The 17,658-nt window shown below is 41.1% G+C and overlaps 1 protein-coding gene and 1 long non-coding RNA gene across 2 annotated transcripts; both read left to right on the top strand.

Annotated features, from left to right (window-relative positions):
• Window positions 1-3: 3 nt before the first annotated feature.
• On the top strand, window positions 4-3,381 carry LOC134183356 (uncharacterized). Its single transcript, XM_062650859.1, has 3 exons — window positions 4-1,783; window positions 1,851-2,126; window positions 2,764-3,381. The coding sequence occupies exons 1-3, from the start codon at window positions 4-6 to the stop codon at window positions 3,126-3,128; spliced, it is 2,421 nt and encodes an 806-aa protein (XP_062506843.1). The 3' UTR covers window positions 3,129-3,381.
• An 11,036-nt stretch (window positions 3,382-14,417) lies between these two features.
• Window positions 14,418-15,029, top strand: LOC134183799 (uncharacterized). The gene is made up of 3 exons (XR_009970584.1): window positions 14,418-14,480; window positions 14,755-14,887; window positions 14,975-15,029. It is a non-coding gene; the product is annotated as an uncharacterized LOC134183799 (long non-coding RNA).
• Window positions 15,030-17,658: the final 2,629 nt, after the last annotated feature.

The following is a 17,658-nucleotide window of genomic DNA, read 5'->3' as shown; positions in this document are numbered from 1 at the left end:
TCAATGTATGCTGAAGCCGAGACTGATCCAATAGGATACGAGGATTTCAAACTTGCTAAAGAAATGGATCAAAATGTAGATGCGGCTATTTATCTCATGGAGAAGAATAAGGAGGAGATGCGCAAATGTGGAGAAGTGATCAATGTGACAATGATGGACAGAGGAGGTCAAGATCAATTCCTCTCCACACATGCTGCACTTATGGCTGATAACAAGTATCAATGTACAGCTTGTTTTGTGGTTATCGATGGTTCCAAGCCACTAGATGAGAAGGTGACCACATCCAAGTTTCGTCTTGCCGATGGAACTTTTATTGAGAAACCACGAGATGTTGCTACCACAAGAGCCGACGTCATACGCCACTGCTTCGCTGCTCTCTCTGCTGCTTTTCCTGCTGGCAGAAGACGCAATACGTTTTTTGGCAAGGGGCGTGTCAAAAGGGCACCAGCAACGTTCATGTTTGCTTCTAGAAAGGATAAAGCAAAAAGTAAAAGTTTCATGGCAAGACAGGAGCAAATAGTCAAAGAAATCATCGCCGAAGAGAATTTTGGTGATCACATTGTGCCCTTTAGTAAAGAGCCTTATCAGGTGCTGTTCCATGTTGACAACACAAAGTCAGGAACAGGCAATCCCGATCCAACGATTGTCCTCGTCAAGAAAATGATTGTTGAAATGGCTCGTGAATACTGGGATGAAGAAGAGAAGATTCCATTACCATGGGCCATGCTGGATAAGGGTCTGGGTCTGTTGAGAATGAGAAAGCACAAAGTTCTTGATCTACACGACGTGTGTCAATTAGCTGCCAGGGTGTGTGATATCTCATCAGATGAAGAATGCAGACAGGCTCTGCGATATCTTTGCAGCCATGGAAGCATTGCATTCTATCACAATGTTGTCGGGCTCAATAAGAAGGTGCTTCCCAACATTCAGTGGGTTGCTGATGTGTTGGCCATCTTTGTCACAGTTCTGGATCAAGCAAGAATTCCTCCCGAGTTGTGGAACGATCTCAAAAAGCTTCATCAAGAAGGGATCATGTCATGGAATCTTGCCAAGTATCTGATGGATAAAGCAGGAGTAGAAGAAGCAAACTATGTTGTGATCCTTAGTCTTCTGCAGCTGTTTAATATCATTTCAGGGGCATGCTTGGCTGCTCGTTTAATTGCTCCAGATGTCAAAGTCCAACACGGTCAAAACTTTTTTGTTCCCTCTATGGTGATCAAAGAAGTCATCAAGACCCCTTTTGTCTACCAATCAGCATTCTGCTCTTCTACATCTCCTCCATCATTGTTCTTTATTCCCAGAGGTTTCAATGCTTTTCTCAAGCCTCTATTTTACCGTCTTGTGACCCGCATGGTCAGCAAGTACACAAAAAGCCCGCAGCTCAGTAGAAACCAGGTGATACTTCATCTTCACAAGGATGTGGATCTGGAGTTGGTCTACACTGTGAAGGCTGTCATTGTTACCGTCTACTGTCCATCAAGATCGAGTCACAGAAATCTACCTGCAGATGAAGTGCTGCGTCCACTGTGTGATGGTGTGCGAGTGACTCTAATAGAACAACTCACACAAGCGAAGGAACGAGGAATGGTTGGCTTTCAGTTTGAGGTCTGTGTTCATGGTGCTGTTGATGAAGCTCCACTTGACTATGATCCAAACCGACTGGCTTCATTGGATGAATATCCAGAAGATGATATTTTGCTGGACAAAGAGCGTCAAAGCATTGATCCTCCTGCTAAACTTGACTTGTGGTTTGATAATACGTCTACTAGTCATACTGTTGAAGGTACCACATACATCAGTCTAATGATGCAGTTTGGTAGATTGGCTTGTTTTTATTGATTTTTTCACAGTTGCTGCTGCCAGTGTTTATGATCCAGAAGTGATTCTGTCTGCTGTATTACAGCAGGGTCATGATCGTTGGCTCTCTGTTGGTTTAAAGTTGGGATTTACAATGTGCAAAGTCAATGAGAATACAAAGGATTTCTCTCTTGGTGCTGACAAGTTGAAGGCTTTGTTTGAAGCAAAAGCACAAGAAGTAGGACGAGACGAAGCAGCCAAACAACTTCTAGCAGCATGTCATTGTATTCCCCAGCCAATGATTATGGCAGTAAAGGATCAACTGGCAGGTGAGCACCTAAGTTGTAATAATAAGCTTTTTATGAAGTGAGTTTGTAGTGTTTGCACTGTATGTAGTGTACTACAGTGTAGTATTGTAGTGAAATTGAATCAAACTAACTATTTCCTTCACAAGTATTTTTTAGTACTTTTTTAAATCAGAGAATTAATGGAAAGAGCAACTTACATCAAATAGTGCACGTTGGGAATGCTGCCATATTCCTCTGGCTGAAATGTCTGGGCGTGCGTGGTCATCAATAATGGCTGTTTTATGCTGGAAAGTTTCTCCGTGCAAGGGCTGCAACTGAGGGTCAATAGCGACATCATTGCATGTTTCCGTGAGAATGTCCGTCGTGATATCTCTTACTTCATTGTGGGGAAGTGTCGGGAAACCTCCTTTAGGGCACAAAATATCTAGTAATTATCTGAGGTGAATATCCTGTATATTACAATAAAAGAACGAAGAAGACATCCCTCACACATTATTCATGATTATAGTTTCCTTTTATATTTACTGAATATGTTAGTAATATTTTCTTGAACTGCTGAGGTTGCATCTTGTTTGCAAATGCAATAAGAATAAGATATCAACACAGACTCATAGAGAGAAATTTGTTTACTAATTGCCATCGGTTTCTTTATTTTCAGGTGTTGCAGCAGTATGTCATCCAAAATCCGTTTCTGCAGAAATACAGCAGAGGGCTGACTGCAAATTGAGTGGAAGACGTCTTGTTGATGTAGCTGATGAGATTGCTGGTTATTGGAAGGACTTCGCAGCACTGCTTGCTCCAAACAAGTTTACCACATCAACAGTCAGTATAATAGAACAGCAAAGCAGATTTTCATTGTCTGGGCAAGCTCGTCAAATGCTGGATGATTGGACGGATGATCTGGACAGAGAAGCTACATGTCATTTAATTATTGAAACATTCGTGAGAATGCACAAGACAGCTCAAGCGAATTCCTTATTTGGTGCAGACTTGGTAGAATACGTTAAAACGGTCATGCAGTAGACAACGTGTGCCTGCCAAGACATCAAATTGTTTTTTGATTTGAAGCTTGTAGCTACAGATGTTTATACAGTATAGTTACTGCATGCACGTCTTGAATAAAGATATCAAACTCATAATTGAGTTGTGATGACAATAACTGAAATGTGATCATGACAGAACATCAAGACAGACAAGAGTTACCTGTAGGTAGTGATTTCACGTGAATATCCAACTTACTAGAGCAGTAGAGTAAACACAACTAAACTTGTGTAGATCACCAAGAGTGCGTTTGATTGGCCCTCTATTTCCTGTCCTAATAGCCACGACTATGATCTTGTCAACTTGTGATTTGTACAACACACTGGATGGTCTCGAAGTTTTCTAGACAGTCAGCGCTAATGATTGTCTATGCCTTCCACATGCCCTTCCCATCTCCATCCTATGAAAAGTTCTACACTAGATTCTAAGTTGCAAGGGCTGCATGAGTGAGTGAAAACATGCAACCTGTAGAAGCAATAAGAAATATTTGGTTGATTATTAGTGGTACTGTTTGTACCAACAGAGCAAACCCACAAGTCATATCACTACTGGCCCGCACGCTCGAAATCGACGTAAATGGCACGTAAATCGAATTTACGATCATCGTATTGAAACCGTAAATTACGCCGATGCTACTCGTAAATAGACGTATTTATTCGTAAATGGCCACTTGACGTTCATTTACGGTCATTTACATAGCAATTACGGGTTATTTACGTTGCAATTACGGCTCATTGACGATTGTTTTACGTAGGGTTTACCACTCAATTTACTCTAACTTACGTCTATTTACGTTGCGAAAACAGTTTATCTACTGGTCATTGACGTAAAATTTACGTCTACTTACGGCCAAATTACTTTTCAATTACTGCCATATACGTAGCATTTACTACTCAGTCATATATGCATGCGGTAACGCGACAGATTGCTAAACAGATATGAAAAATTTTCGTTTATTGTCTGTCAAAATAATTCTAATTCAGAGAATCTTTTATTGTAAATTCATACAACACAAATTACAAAATCACAAGTTAATTAATTAAATTATTTGGCAATCTTCTTTCTTCCATATAATTTTCTTCTATGAGGAAAAGATCAGTGATACTATGAGCGCGAGTGAGATGCTAATGTCTCGATACATTTAATTCCATGGATGACAGTTTTCTTCCTCTGCTCCCCGGTATAATCATCTCCCCATCAATAATCTGAATGATTTCGACTAAAAAGGAATCTGTATCAAAAAAGATGTCTAATAATTCTAAGTCACCCTATACTAGAGTATCCATTTTTAGAATACCTGTCATTTGGAAGTCTCTAGCTTGAAACCCCAGCACCACCGGACAGCGCGTCTGATGATGCAACGACAGCACCTGTTGTCTTGAAGTTGCTACTGTACCTGCAACTGTCGCTAGCTCTGCATAATCTATTTCATCTGTTACCATGGCAACAAATTGAATTGAGATTAGTGTTAATGAATTGCATTTGTCACGTGCACGAAGAAACCTGTCTAAATAGTTTCACAGGTTGCAGTCGGCGACAGCTGCAGGTTTACCAAATCGACGTCATGACCACCGACTGGCTGGAGCTGTTCGTGAAGAGATGGATCAGAGTGCACGAGCTGCGACGATCTCGAGCTTGTGGCGGAATTCCTTGCTGTAGAAGGGCGAGGCCTTCGTCTAGATATCGAAGCACGAGACGAAATTTATGAAAAAGATGCATACAACAGTGCAAAACAATGTACGCTTACTCTCTGTCATACTCACGCATTTCATTCTCTCCCGCATGTCTCTCATAGCCTGGGCAAGACCTACTCTAGAGTAGACTTGACAACCTGTTTCCACAGACATATGCATATTAGCTAGAGATCACCGATCGCGATCGAAGAGATCATACTGACATCTTCTGAATCGAAGCTTACCTCCTTAGAAGCCTTTAGTAAGTCTCCTCTAGAGCAGGTCTTGCCAAGGCTATCCGCCGCCAATCTAATTTCTGCCTAAAGAAACTATAGCTATTAGTATGCACGATGCAGTTATTTGATCCACGAACATCGATTTTTTGTCAATCATGCACATACCTAACTAGCTAGATAGCTGAAGTTTAGCTTACCCTGTATCGTAAGCGTTCTCTAGTCCCTTTCACCAGCTCAGGCGGTCCATCCATTATTCCTGGCAGAAAGCGTATAATGACAGCTCAACGCATATCAACTCGATCGTATACTGCTTAGACCCTCCCATGGGCGGAGCTGATCGTGATTGACGGCTCTATCAAACTGTTGGTCTCTAGAGCCTTTGTCTACGGCTTACATTTGCACGAACTGAACGGGGGTATCAATCCTAATTAATGAAGATGCATGTTCAAGAGCTTCTCCTAGTGTCAAACGATTGAGAGGAGTGCATGTAATCACGCAGAGCACGTGTCACTAGAACATAGTGATGCTGCATTTTAAATTAAAAGTAATAATGGATGCTCATTGCATTCCCACCTATGCGAGCGAGCACGTACTATACAGCTGCAGAGTAAAATTTTAAAACAACGTCTAGAATACGTCGTTCAATACACTAGCGGTATGTAGTAAAAGATCAGGAAAAGAGAGCTGCCGCTAGATACCGTAGTAACTTGCAGACGCATCGATTCGGGCAGCAGTTACATAGTCAAAGCGGCAAAAAGCAAAACACGACTGTTGCATCTCTAGGTGTGTCTATTACTTCACACATCGATCGCAATGAAATGTCATTCTAGATAACCGCGATCGACACGACTCGATACTCACTCACCTATACAGCTCACAACTGTCGAAAGCTGCCTCAAAACTGATCACTCTCTAGATAATTAATGTGTGGAGTTGCACGAGTCGATCTAACTTTGATCAATATTTCACTCAACTAGATTTAGACGTCCTCTATATAGCTATGGAGCGACAGTCGGCAAGCAAAATAGTTCAATGCAATTTCGGTTACAAAACATATCGGCCGCGGCTAGCGAGATGGCATCGGCCAGGTGCAAGGGTAGATTAGCTACATACTGCTGAATGCACTCGATGGACAGCAAATCAGGTTTGTTCGAAACGACTTCGTACAATTAATAAACCCTTTACTGTCGCAAGTGACTTGTTTTCTTCAAATTTCTTTCGACTGTGTACTTTGCGCGCTTTCTTCAGTCAATAGTGTCTAGCGATGACGTCACATGAAGTGTCACGGTTAGTTACGTAAATCAATAGTCAAGCTAACGGAGAAGCGCCTAGCCAACGGTGTAGACGTGTAAACTACTGTTCCTTCAATTCGCTCGTGGGGTGGCTAGTTAGGAGTGGTGCGCAACGCACAGTAAAACGCGCATGCTTAATCAACAGTAAGTGAGCAATGTTTCCATGGCGATGTTAGCAGTTGTTAACTTTTATTACATCGGCTAATTATTATTAGCAGCTAAGAACAGCATTAACTGTCACAAACAGCTAGTACAAGACGCTATGTAAGTTAAAACGCTGCTTACGCCTAATTCAATCTTGTTGCCATAGCAATAATTGCAGAGTGACGTCACATAACGTGAAGTGTCAATTTTTGGCACCCATCGAGAAAAACAAACAATTATTCAAAATGATCGATTTGTAACAGCTGTCCCCTGGGTGTAGGGGTGGTGGAACGCAGTCACCATAGAAACATCTCCAGAATTGACGTCACATGACGTAAACTATTGTATGTTTACTTTCTTCAAAACTAGCAAAGAAAGATTCGAATTTATCAATTCCTAAACGATTCCCCCGCTGGGTAGGGGTGGTGGCGCACGGACGGACGCACGGACGGACGCACGGACGGACGTAAGCACGGACGGACACTCAGAGTACCCCTTTGAATCATAGAGAAAACTCGCTCGCTTCGCTCGCTTGCAAATAAGTTTGGATAAACGCGGAATTTCTTCTATTAACACGCGAGGATCAAAAACTCCTTATGGATGACGGAAAAGAATTCTGCGTGTGTTCAGTGTGCCGCGGAAGATCGCGTTTAAGTGAACGCACAATCAGAAGACATCTGAAAGAGCACGGAATACACCGCCCTGCAGCTGTAGAGTGCCGACACTCTTCAACGCCAAGCGAGTCCGATCAAGCGTCTGAATTCGAACACGAAAATGATGAGCAAATGGAGGCTTTAGTGTCACCAGAAGAAGACGTGCATGCAGGTGTTCAATTTTCAGGTGAAGTAGATTTAGAGTGCAATTAGCTAATCAAGGTGGAATTTAGAGCATGAATTTTTGCATAATTTGTAAGTATACTAAACAAATGCAACAAGTGTATAGAATCTTATATAAACACTAATATACATAATAGTTTTACTGTTATATTATATATATTTGTTATTAAGACAAATTCAATTAATATGTATTATTAATTAAATATTAATATGCATACAATTTAATTTGCTTTCTAGCCGCAACTTTAGTTCAAATTTAAAATAACGTATTTTTAAAATTATATTAATGATAATAGATTTATTAAATCTTATAAATTTAACGTTATATGTTTTCTCTCAGTAAGAGGGAGGTTACATATTCTAACATATGACTGTTTCAGATGAACATAGTCCTGAACACGGAGAACAACATACACACAAGTTCGACAGCAGCAGCTGCAGCAGTGGCAGCAGCAGCGATGGTGAGTCTGAAAACGGAGACAGCGATAACCAGAGCAATTTGTGTGACTATCTCTACCCCAGCTCCAGTAGAACCATTGTTGAGACAGTACTCTTATTGGGAACTTGGTTTACTCAGTACAGTGGTGTAACAAAGAAAGCGCTAGAATCGTTGCTCTAGCCGATGGCACATATTTTGCCAAAGGAACATCGTCTCCCAACTACATACAAACAGTTCCTAAGGTTAATACGCCCTCAACAGTTAGTCTTTTCACATGTGTCCGAATGGCTGTCGTGCCTACTACGGAGAGTTGACCGACGCCGAGCGATGTCCTGAATGTAATGTAAGACGGTACCGCAGGCAACCTAGATCATGGGCATACAGGCCCAAACGTCGTAGGCTCGATCGTCCCGCAAGAAGAACCTTCAAAGTCTTGCCCTTAATTCCACGACTAAAACAAGTTTTGGAAAGTGATCGAATGGTTGGCTTGCTGACACACCATCACAATGTTACATCCCCAAGCAACGGCTACATAAATGACCTACATCAGACCGACCACTGGAAATCTCTATTTGCCAATGGTGGTATCATGGAAGGAGATCGACGAAATCTTGTTCTAACAATTAGCATTGATGGTGTCGACCCCTTCCGCAAGAGGTCAACGGACTACTCTAGGTGGCCTGTTTATGCTCATACTTTGAATCTGCCTCCAGAGTTACGTTATTCATTTGCCCACTCCTTTTTGACAATTATCATTCCTGGTCCTTCTCTAAAAAACGTGAGTTCTTTTCTAAGGCCCGTAATTGACGAATTTGTCCAACTATTCGATCAAGGAATTGTCCTCAGTGATGGCTCAATAGTACGAGGTGTGACTGACATTCTAGTTATGGATTACGAAGCCCAGTCAAAAGTTTTATGCATGAAGGAGCAAGGCGCTATTCGAGGTTGTCATCTTTGTACTATTCAGGGACAATACGTTCACAATTTACGAAAGGTGGTCTATCTCAACAACCGAGCGTACATTCGTTCTCTCAGTCATCATTTACGAAGCGCCACAGTGTACTTCAATTCCAACCCAGAGGACCTCGACATACCCGAACCACGAAATCACGAAGGCGTCATTGCCCAAGGAAGAGAATGCTTGGCCATACGCCAAAGGATACAGGAAGGAATAATGACAGAGAGAGGTTTAAGAGAATATCAAAAGAAGACTGGAGTCGACGGGCCTACAGCTGTAGCGGCTCTTTCTGGTGTGCGACTTGGTTTGCATGGGAATGTACCAGCAGATTTTATGCACTTACAGCGGAATGTCTCGGTACATTTGTTTCGGTGCCTCACGGGAGATTCTGTCAAAGTCGGGGACCACGTTTAACGAGAAGAACGTGATCACGGGCGCTTTCTTGACTTATGGCCATCAGAAGACGATGGAGAGGACGACGTCCAACCTTTGCCAGGGCCTTGGGAACTGACGCCGGAAGAGGTCAGAATTGCCAATGACCGTGCGATGTCCATTTGTCTATTGATAAGCTTCGGTTTTAAGTCAGGTTCCTGGTTTACCAATTATCACAAGATACACCGCACCAGCGATTGGCCGACACTAGTCACTACCGGAATCTTAAAATTTTGTCTGCGTGGTCTGCTTGGTGAACGTCGACGACTAGTCTTGTTTCGTCTCCTTGATTGTCTGCGTGATATAGCCGCTTCAGTACATACAGCCGTTTCTTTAGACGCCCTTGAATCATTAATTCGTTCGTGAAACATTAGCTGAAGTAGAACTGAACTTTCCAGCTTCTGTGCAAGTTGTCATGTTACATCTTCTTCATCATTCCGTTGTAGCAATACGAAAGTATGGCACTGTATACAGGACATGGATGTTTGGATGTGAAAGATTAATGGGGATGTTAAGTAGGCGTGCCCACAACAAAAGGTTCCCCGAAGCTACAGTCATGGAGACCGTTTCTGTACATAGCACGTGTACATTGCTACGATTGTAGGTACCGCCAGACTCGCCGATATATAATATACACCCATTATATCCAAGGGAGTCATTTCAGTTGTTAGGTTTAGAGTCTGACCAAGAAGCCGAAGACTTTGATCGGCGATATACGCAGTACATGGTACAACGTGTCACAGGACGAGCATCTTGATATCTCTATGGAGAGTCTCGAGTGGACATACTAGGACATGTCGAGTACGGTCACCTGGTAGATTTCTTTCGAGTATACAACAGAGACTACGGGGATCTCGCTACAAGGTATGAAGAAGAAGAAGAAAAACAACAGGCCAACGACTCGTCTTTTCCGACTATGAGAGAATGGATGCCAGAAGACGCTCTCGGTCTCGACGAGAGTCGAATCAGATTACTGCGTCATGGTCCAGATGTTCAATTCAAATCCTTTCGTCGTACAGCAATTCCTGATGTAGATGTCCCTGGCAACATGCTTCATGTCAGACCAGTCGGAGCGCTGGGCGGAAATGAAGTTCCAGCCTCTGAGTCGTCGTGGATTGCTGTTCTCACGAAGAAGAGTCACACTGCGTCTACGTACCAACAGACGATGGACAAGATCCTATTTACGTCTATTTTGCGAGAGTCTTACGACTTGGTGAAGTAGGTTTCTTTCCTGACGAGTCCATTAAAGTGGCGGAAGTCGTTTGGGCCGGGAGAGCTCAGCAAGACACAGAAACTATGTTGTGGAGTATAAACACGAATGATCCAACTAATGTTGATTACACGGAACCATTCGTGCCAATCGATGACATCATCCCCGTAGTAGTAGCTAAAGATCCGAGTAGTAACTACATTTGGGTCCTAAAGTGTAGAATTTTTAGGCACCTTGACGCCATTTTGACGTCAGTGTCTGATTGCTTCCTTCTTTCTCCGTCTACGTTGAACGTAATGTTTCGTTATTAGTGTTCCTCTATCTAGATGGGCTTTGTGGATTTCCTATTCGCTTATTGCTGTTTTAGCTGACATTTTTTTGTCGAAACTTGACATTTGACTTGAATCAGTATCTTTGCGTTGAATTGGGTTTCAATTTGTTTTGTTAGATAGTAAGATGGAAGGTCCCAACACCCTTCCCCAATCAAATTTGGAGCACAGCTCGTTTCCACCTCCACGCGGTGTGCTCTGGATAGTACCAAGTGAAACGAGAATATACATATATATATATATATATATATATATATATATATATATATATATATATATATATATATATTATTTTCTATTTCTTCATATTTTTTATAAAATATATCGATTTCAATTGACATAACAAGATAGTGGCTCACTTCGATCGCCAATAAATAAAAAATTTTTTGATATCACATCTATGTGGGAAAATCTAAGAAGCTATGTTTTGAAACTAAATGTAGTCTATTTAAAATTGTGCTACTATATATATATATATATATATATGTGTGTGTGTGTGTGTGTGTGTGTGTGTGTGTGTGTGTGTGTGTGTGTGTGTGTGTGTGTGTGTGTGTGTGTGTGTGTGTGTCCATAGTCCTATTTATAGTTGTTCATGTAAGTTATAAACACAGCTTTGCTAATTGTCGAAGTATGCAAAAGCGACGTCTTTCTCGCAATAGACTTCAGAATTTCCAGGCTATGTGTTCTCCATGTACCAAATGATTCCACTGCCAATGGATAGAAGACAACTCCAGTTGCGATGACGTTGGCTTCATAGCGATGGTCCTTGATTATTTCCCCAGGTTCAGCAGCAGCTCCCGCATGGAATAACTTGCTATTTCACATAAGCGTCTGCAAAAGAATTCTTGACTGTGACTTAATTGAAAAAGCAGGTTTTCCCTGATTGAAGTCAGGATGATATACGTCTCTTGGACGGTCTCCGCCAGTACGTAGCGGAGCGACGTTGTTTACGACGAACTCCCTGGGTACTATTAGATTTCATTATTATTATTATTATTGTTATTGTTATTATATATGTATATCTTGTTTTCTTGTGACGTTAGCACAGTGACTCACCGCTATCACGTATACACGCGTTACAAAGCAACATGTAATGATATAAACAGCAGGATCTTCTAATATTCTCATACTGATGCCAGCTGCTGATGGCGTATTGCATGATATGTTAATTTAGGTGTAAGCGTTTTCACCACGCAGGCGTCCGGAATGAGGTTGCAAGCTAGAGTGAATATGATTATTCTCACAAATAGCCTAGACAGTCGTCTATTATGACTATGAGGCAAGTACTGGCTCGTAAATCGACGTAAATAGCACGTAAATAAACGTAAAATACGAAGACACGTAATTTACCGTAATTTACGATCTTCGTAATTTACGCCGTAAAGTGCACGCGCAAAACTACACTTCAGACGTAACATACGACCTAGGATCGTAAATTACGAAAGATTTACGTGTCTTCGTATTTTACGTCTATTTACGTGCTATTTAGATACTGTGTAATCACACAGTGCACGTGTCACTACGACCTAGCGATGTTGCGTAAATCAACGTATCTAATATTAAAAGTGTCACGCCTGCAAGGGTCTGGTGAGGTTTAATAAATGTTATACAAAGAGGCAAGATATACTATTACCGCTTCTCATGCCTAGTGGTAGTGGTTGCTGCCATGGCCTTACTATTAAAAACAGCTATCGTGAGGTGAGTCAAAATCTAGTCTCGCGTAGCCAGTCCCCTTCCGCGCGTCGCCCGGAAGTGTACGACGCGGCGGAAAGAGGTCTGGCTACGCGAGACTAGATATACTGGAAATGGTGTGTGCGCGCCGTTGGCAGTGATTTTCACTTAGCGATGCCGGTGGTGACGAGCACACGATAACGTGTTCGGCTAGTAAGTAGACTAGTCCAGTGGGAAACTAGACGATAGGCTGTCCTCTATTCTCAGGAAGTTCAGGTGTGTGTTGTCCATCCTGACATTTTGATATAAGTTAATATATGTTGTGTAGCTTGTTTATTCAACCGGCAATTTTTCAACGGTTCTTGTGACTGACCATCAGCCCAACAGCAAAGACCAACTCGACGATCTTATTGTACAGCTAGACGGGCGCGAATCGTTTGTGGGATGGTCTTCGATCGGATGCTCTCAACTCTATTGCCAAACGATGTCAAACGAACTGTGGATATCTTCACTATCAAGTTCGAAGAAGAAAGTCGCCAACGACGTTGTTGCTTTACTTTGATTTGATACGTAGACGTGCACAACAAAAACAACACGATCGAGCTTGCTTTTCCGGTCGACTGCAGAGACTGTCGATGCTTATAATTGGAGTAGAACGAGGATTTCACTGAACGTGACCACTCCTTTTGTTGACCTTGGACTTGAATCATGGAAGGTATTTACCTCGACTTACATCTTAACAGACGTTATGCTCACACATGACGCTCTTCTCTTTCTCTCATGATGCGTTTGAATTTGGTAGTTTTATTGGTTGCTGTGTTATTGTTATAGAGTGAGTTGTTGGTAAATGTTGTGTACGTGTCGTGTAGTCTGTTTGCTGTTATTTGTGTACAGTTTTTGATTGCTTGTCTTGAGGGCAACAATAGAGACAGGAAGACAGACGGATAGAGAGATGGACGAACAGGCAGACAGACAGATGCCAGTGGCGGATCTAGGGAGAGGTGCACGCCTGTATCTCGTGCAGAGTACACGTCGGGGACTACTAGTACTGTACAGCTTGTGTTCGTGTTTTTTTTCATCGACTCCCGCGTATCATTTGAACTAACGTGCAGGTATGTTTCATGCATGAACTCGAGCTCTAGAACTTTAGCACACCAGTTTGGCACAAAGCACATGAGCTTGTCTTGGACTAGTGGTCTTCGGTAGTCTCACGTAGCCAGAGCCTCCAAAGTGAAAGCGGGTAAGGTCTGGCTAGTTCTACGAACGTTGTACAAACTTTCCACAGGAGGGTCGACCATGTTATTGGAGAGAAGTCATTGGCTAAACTTAAAGATGTACTGGCCTAAACGTCCTCCTAAGCAGAGGGCTGCTGATCAGGAGCTTGTCAGAAATATTTGAAATAGTTATAATCCTAGAGGGCCAGCTGCGAAAATGTTGAACATGGACACGTGACTAACTGATGACGTCCTTACCGAACCTGACAGTCCACGCCTGTCTCTTGTGAGAATCCTGGATCCGCCATTGGATGCATAGACGGACGGGCAGACACACAGCCAGATACACAGACAAACAAGCCAGACGGACGAATAGACACACAAACAGACACACAGACAGACAGATGCACAAATTTGTTTTTATTGATTTCACACATTAGAGGACTGGTTTTGTCTAAGAAGTTACTCTGCCAGTTACTTGTAGTTTGACCATTTATTACATTCAACGATTTTGTTCACTTCTATGTGATTCAAATGAGATTCTTAATAACTTCTTTCCAGACTTCAGATGGAGCTGATTATGTTTTTGTATATGTGGACTATAAAGGCCCGTAAACCTATAGATTCGACATTTGATCTGTCTTGAAAGCATGCAGACTCTTGTATTACCTAGTTTGTTGTGAGCTAGAATCTCGCTGTCCCCACGCCACATGCATCTAGCTAGCTTACAAAAACTGTATACGGTGACCGCAATCGACATGCATGCCTGTAGCCAGACAAACAAGTACAGTGTATCTAACTAAAAGTGCGTGGACGGTGTACCTAATGTTTGTTGTCAACTTGATTTTGCGGCAAAAGCGTGACTTTGGACGACATCCAGTCGGGATGAACATGATGACGGTAGTTGCATCTATCTTAATCAATTAACATGTCACATGACGCTGTAAATTTAATGTGTGTGACACTGCATGATGGTCTGCACATGTGTGTGTGTGTGTGTGTGTGTGTGTGTGTGTGTGTGTGTGTGTGTGTGTGTGTGTGTGTGTGTGTGTGTGTGTGTGTGTGTGTGTGTGTGTGTGTGTGTGTGTGTGTGTTTATACTTACGTGTGTACACTACCTATATGTCTAGCTAGTTGCCAAGTGTAGTAATAATAGCATGTACCTGTCTATATAGCAACAGCCAGTGTAAACAAAGCTGCTAGTACAATATCGGTAGAGAAGAAAAAGAGAAAGAGGGCAACCAAAATGGTCTCACACAATGAGAGGAGACTCACAATACGTGATGGCTTACAAACATCTTGGAGCTGGTCAGTACATGCTGCATTGTCTAGGCTATAGACGTGTACATGCAATATTTCTATATCGCAAATTTATGGATGTTTGCTAATATATAGAGCCATGTGCAGAAAGAACAACAAGTAACAGGAAAGCAGTAGAAACTCTCCATGGTAAGATTGTTGTAGTTGCCATATATGCCAGAATTATTACACAAATTGCTGTTAATTGGTATTAGAAAGCAGCTTTGGAGAAGGCAGCTCTGTGTGAAAGCAAACATAGAAGAGTTAAGACACAAAATGGTAACGTGCATGCAATGTTATAAATATTTTCAAACATTTACTGATCAGTGTTATGTATAGATTAGAATCAGGAGGCTGGTACACTGAAGGTGTTCAGAACCAAAACGGTGATGCATATTACAATAATTGCAATTATTGCAAAAACTATATATACAGTTTCAAGTTGTGAAATAATAATAACAAATACATACTGCATGATGATATAAATTCTATCTACGTATACGTAGCTGTAAACACAGTCAACAGAATGAAGACATTAGACATTGATTGATGTGTTAGTAAAGGCTTTCTATAGCCATACATAGACGTGTATGTTGTTAATATTAACAACGAGAAAGCTTGCTATACTATAATACGTAATTATCTGCTTGAAACACAAATTTTAGAATGTTAATTGTCTTCGAAACAAATAATGATGACTGTCGTTCTATTTTAATTTTTAAATCTGGTTTACTTAATTAATTAATTTAAGTTGAATTGTTGTATACGCATGCAGTTTGGCAGCTGTATGTTGAACATTACTTGTAATTTAGGAATAATAAAGAGAATGCACCGACTTATAAAGATATTCATATACAATTAGTTTTTATAAATTACACAGTGTGACCTGTAAAATTATATATCCAATAGGTTTTAGCCTTGCAATAGATAATATGTAGAATATTTAGATATTGTAATTAGTATTAACAAAATAATTATACTACCGTTGATTATTGCTCTTATACACTCTATAGATACGGATACTGTTGTAAATGAAATGAAAGAAGACATTGTCTATATCAAACAAGCAGTTGCATAGATCCTTCTGAGATTGGAGGGAATCGGTGAAATCGGGCAGTCATCACCTTGCAACAATATGGTAGTGAAAGTCGACTATCAAGTCACTGGATTGGTTTCAAGGATGACGATGTTGCAGTCAAAGCAGTGATGGAAAGTCAGAATGAAGCAACAGTTGCAAAATTTTCAATCTTTTTTTTGTGAACCAATGCACGAGAACAAGCAAGCAAACTTGCCTGCTGCATGGTACGTATCCTTCCACAAAATATTTTTCAACAATTATAATATCTCTAGCCAGTGAAACACAGACAGGTGTCTTAAGTTGCCAATCTTTTTTTTTTTATGTTTGTTTGTTTGTCTGTCTGTCTGTCTGTCTGTCCGTCCGTCCGTCTGTTTGTCTGTCTGTTTGTCTCTGTTCATTTGCTTATTAATTATTTGGCATTTAGATTGTTGTTGTGTTTGTTGCTCAATTTAAGGTCATTTTAGGATGTGGCAGACAAAAGTTGGCTGAGGATCTTATCAGAAACAGTGACATTTACTGGTAGCAAAATTGGATGGAGATGATGTTGCTGATCATTTATACCAACGAGAGATAATATCATTTGGTGAGATGGGAAATATTAATGATACTGACGATCTTGGGAAAAGAGGAGAACTTTACTGAAGTTGATTATGAAACGTTCGTGGTTTGATGGAGTACAATTTGCAAAGATACTTTCAGTTAGTGAAGTCAACCATGAAGTCGGACGAATGTTGCTATGCAATGCAGGTGGTGGTTTAAACTGTTTGTTTGTGCAAGGAATTTTGTAGCACGTTCTTCTAGTGACTTCTTCATCTTTCTTCACACCTCTCATGTTCACAAGACGAACGGAGAGTGATGATATTGTATCTCTTTGCTTTTGTGTGTGAGGTGGAGGGCTGTGAGAAAAGTAGGGCTTGCATATTGTTAGTCGAGTGTTTGCATTTGTAAGGTAGGAAATGGTTGGAAGTCCAGAATCTTTTGATGACTCGTCACTACTGTCTGACCTGCACAGTATGGTTCAGTTGGCTGTCGACTGTTGGCAGTAACAACAATTCAAACCGATAGTGGACATGATTAGGGAGATACTTGATTGTTTGACCGACAAGCGTGAGTCATAGCCTGGTTATTGATATCAAGTAGTGTTGGAAAATAAAGTTAGGTTGACAATGTAGTTGTTGTTATAGAATAAGAAATTTTATAGATTAGTGGAAACACTGTGGCTTGTTTGCAGTCACTCGTAACTGATTTTTATTGTTTTTATAAACAAGTCGATCTCATTTATTTGTATGTTTTAGAATTTGTCGTGCAGATTGGTTATTATGTGTGCATGAGTTAGTCATCAGAGTCATGTCTTCTTATGATGAAAGATAAGCAGACGATATTCACATGGAGAGCAATTGCATGTGGCAGTGCAGCAACAGGAACAGTAAATAAATGGACAGATGAGTAGACAGACAGACAGACGAGTAGACAGACAGACAGACCGGTTGACAAACAAAGACAGACAGGCAAACAGACATGTTTGTAAAACATATTTACATGATCGACAGAACTAATCGACTTGGTATGTCATTGCAACAGAGACATCATATCATGTACAGTGATAATCGACAAAAAATTCGACACTTTGTGTGTCTTTTGCAGTAGTAGGCACCAGCAGCTACAATTGCAACAATTAAACCTCAAACGATAAATTAAATAT

The sequence above is a fragment of the Corticium candelabrum genome, chromosome 8, assembly GCF_963422355.1.
Source record: "Corticium candelabrum chromosome 8, ooCorCand1.1, whole genome shotgun sequence".
Classification (NCBI taxonomy): Eukaryota; Metazoa; Porifera; class Homoscleromorpha; order Homosclerophorida; family Plakinidae; genus Corticium; species Corticium candelabrum.
Note: the sequence above shows the minus strand (reverse complement) of the source record. Positions and strands in the feature narration are given on the sequence as shown.

Coding starts and splice junctions, on each gene's coding strand:
- LOC134183356 (XM_062650859.1), top strand. CDS start 4: ATGTATGCTGAAGCCGAGACTGATCCAATAGGATACGAGGATTTCAAA. Junction 1,784..1,850: donor TACTAGTCATACTGTTGAAG/GTACCACATACA, acceptor ATTTTTTCACAG/TTGCTGCTGCCAGTGTTTAT. Junction 2,127..2,763: donor AGTAAAGGATCAACTGGCAG/GTGAGCACCTAA, acceptor CTTTATTTTCAG/GTGTTGCAGCAGTATGTCAT.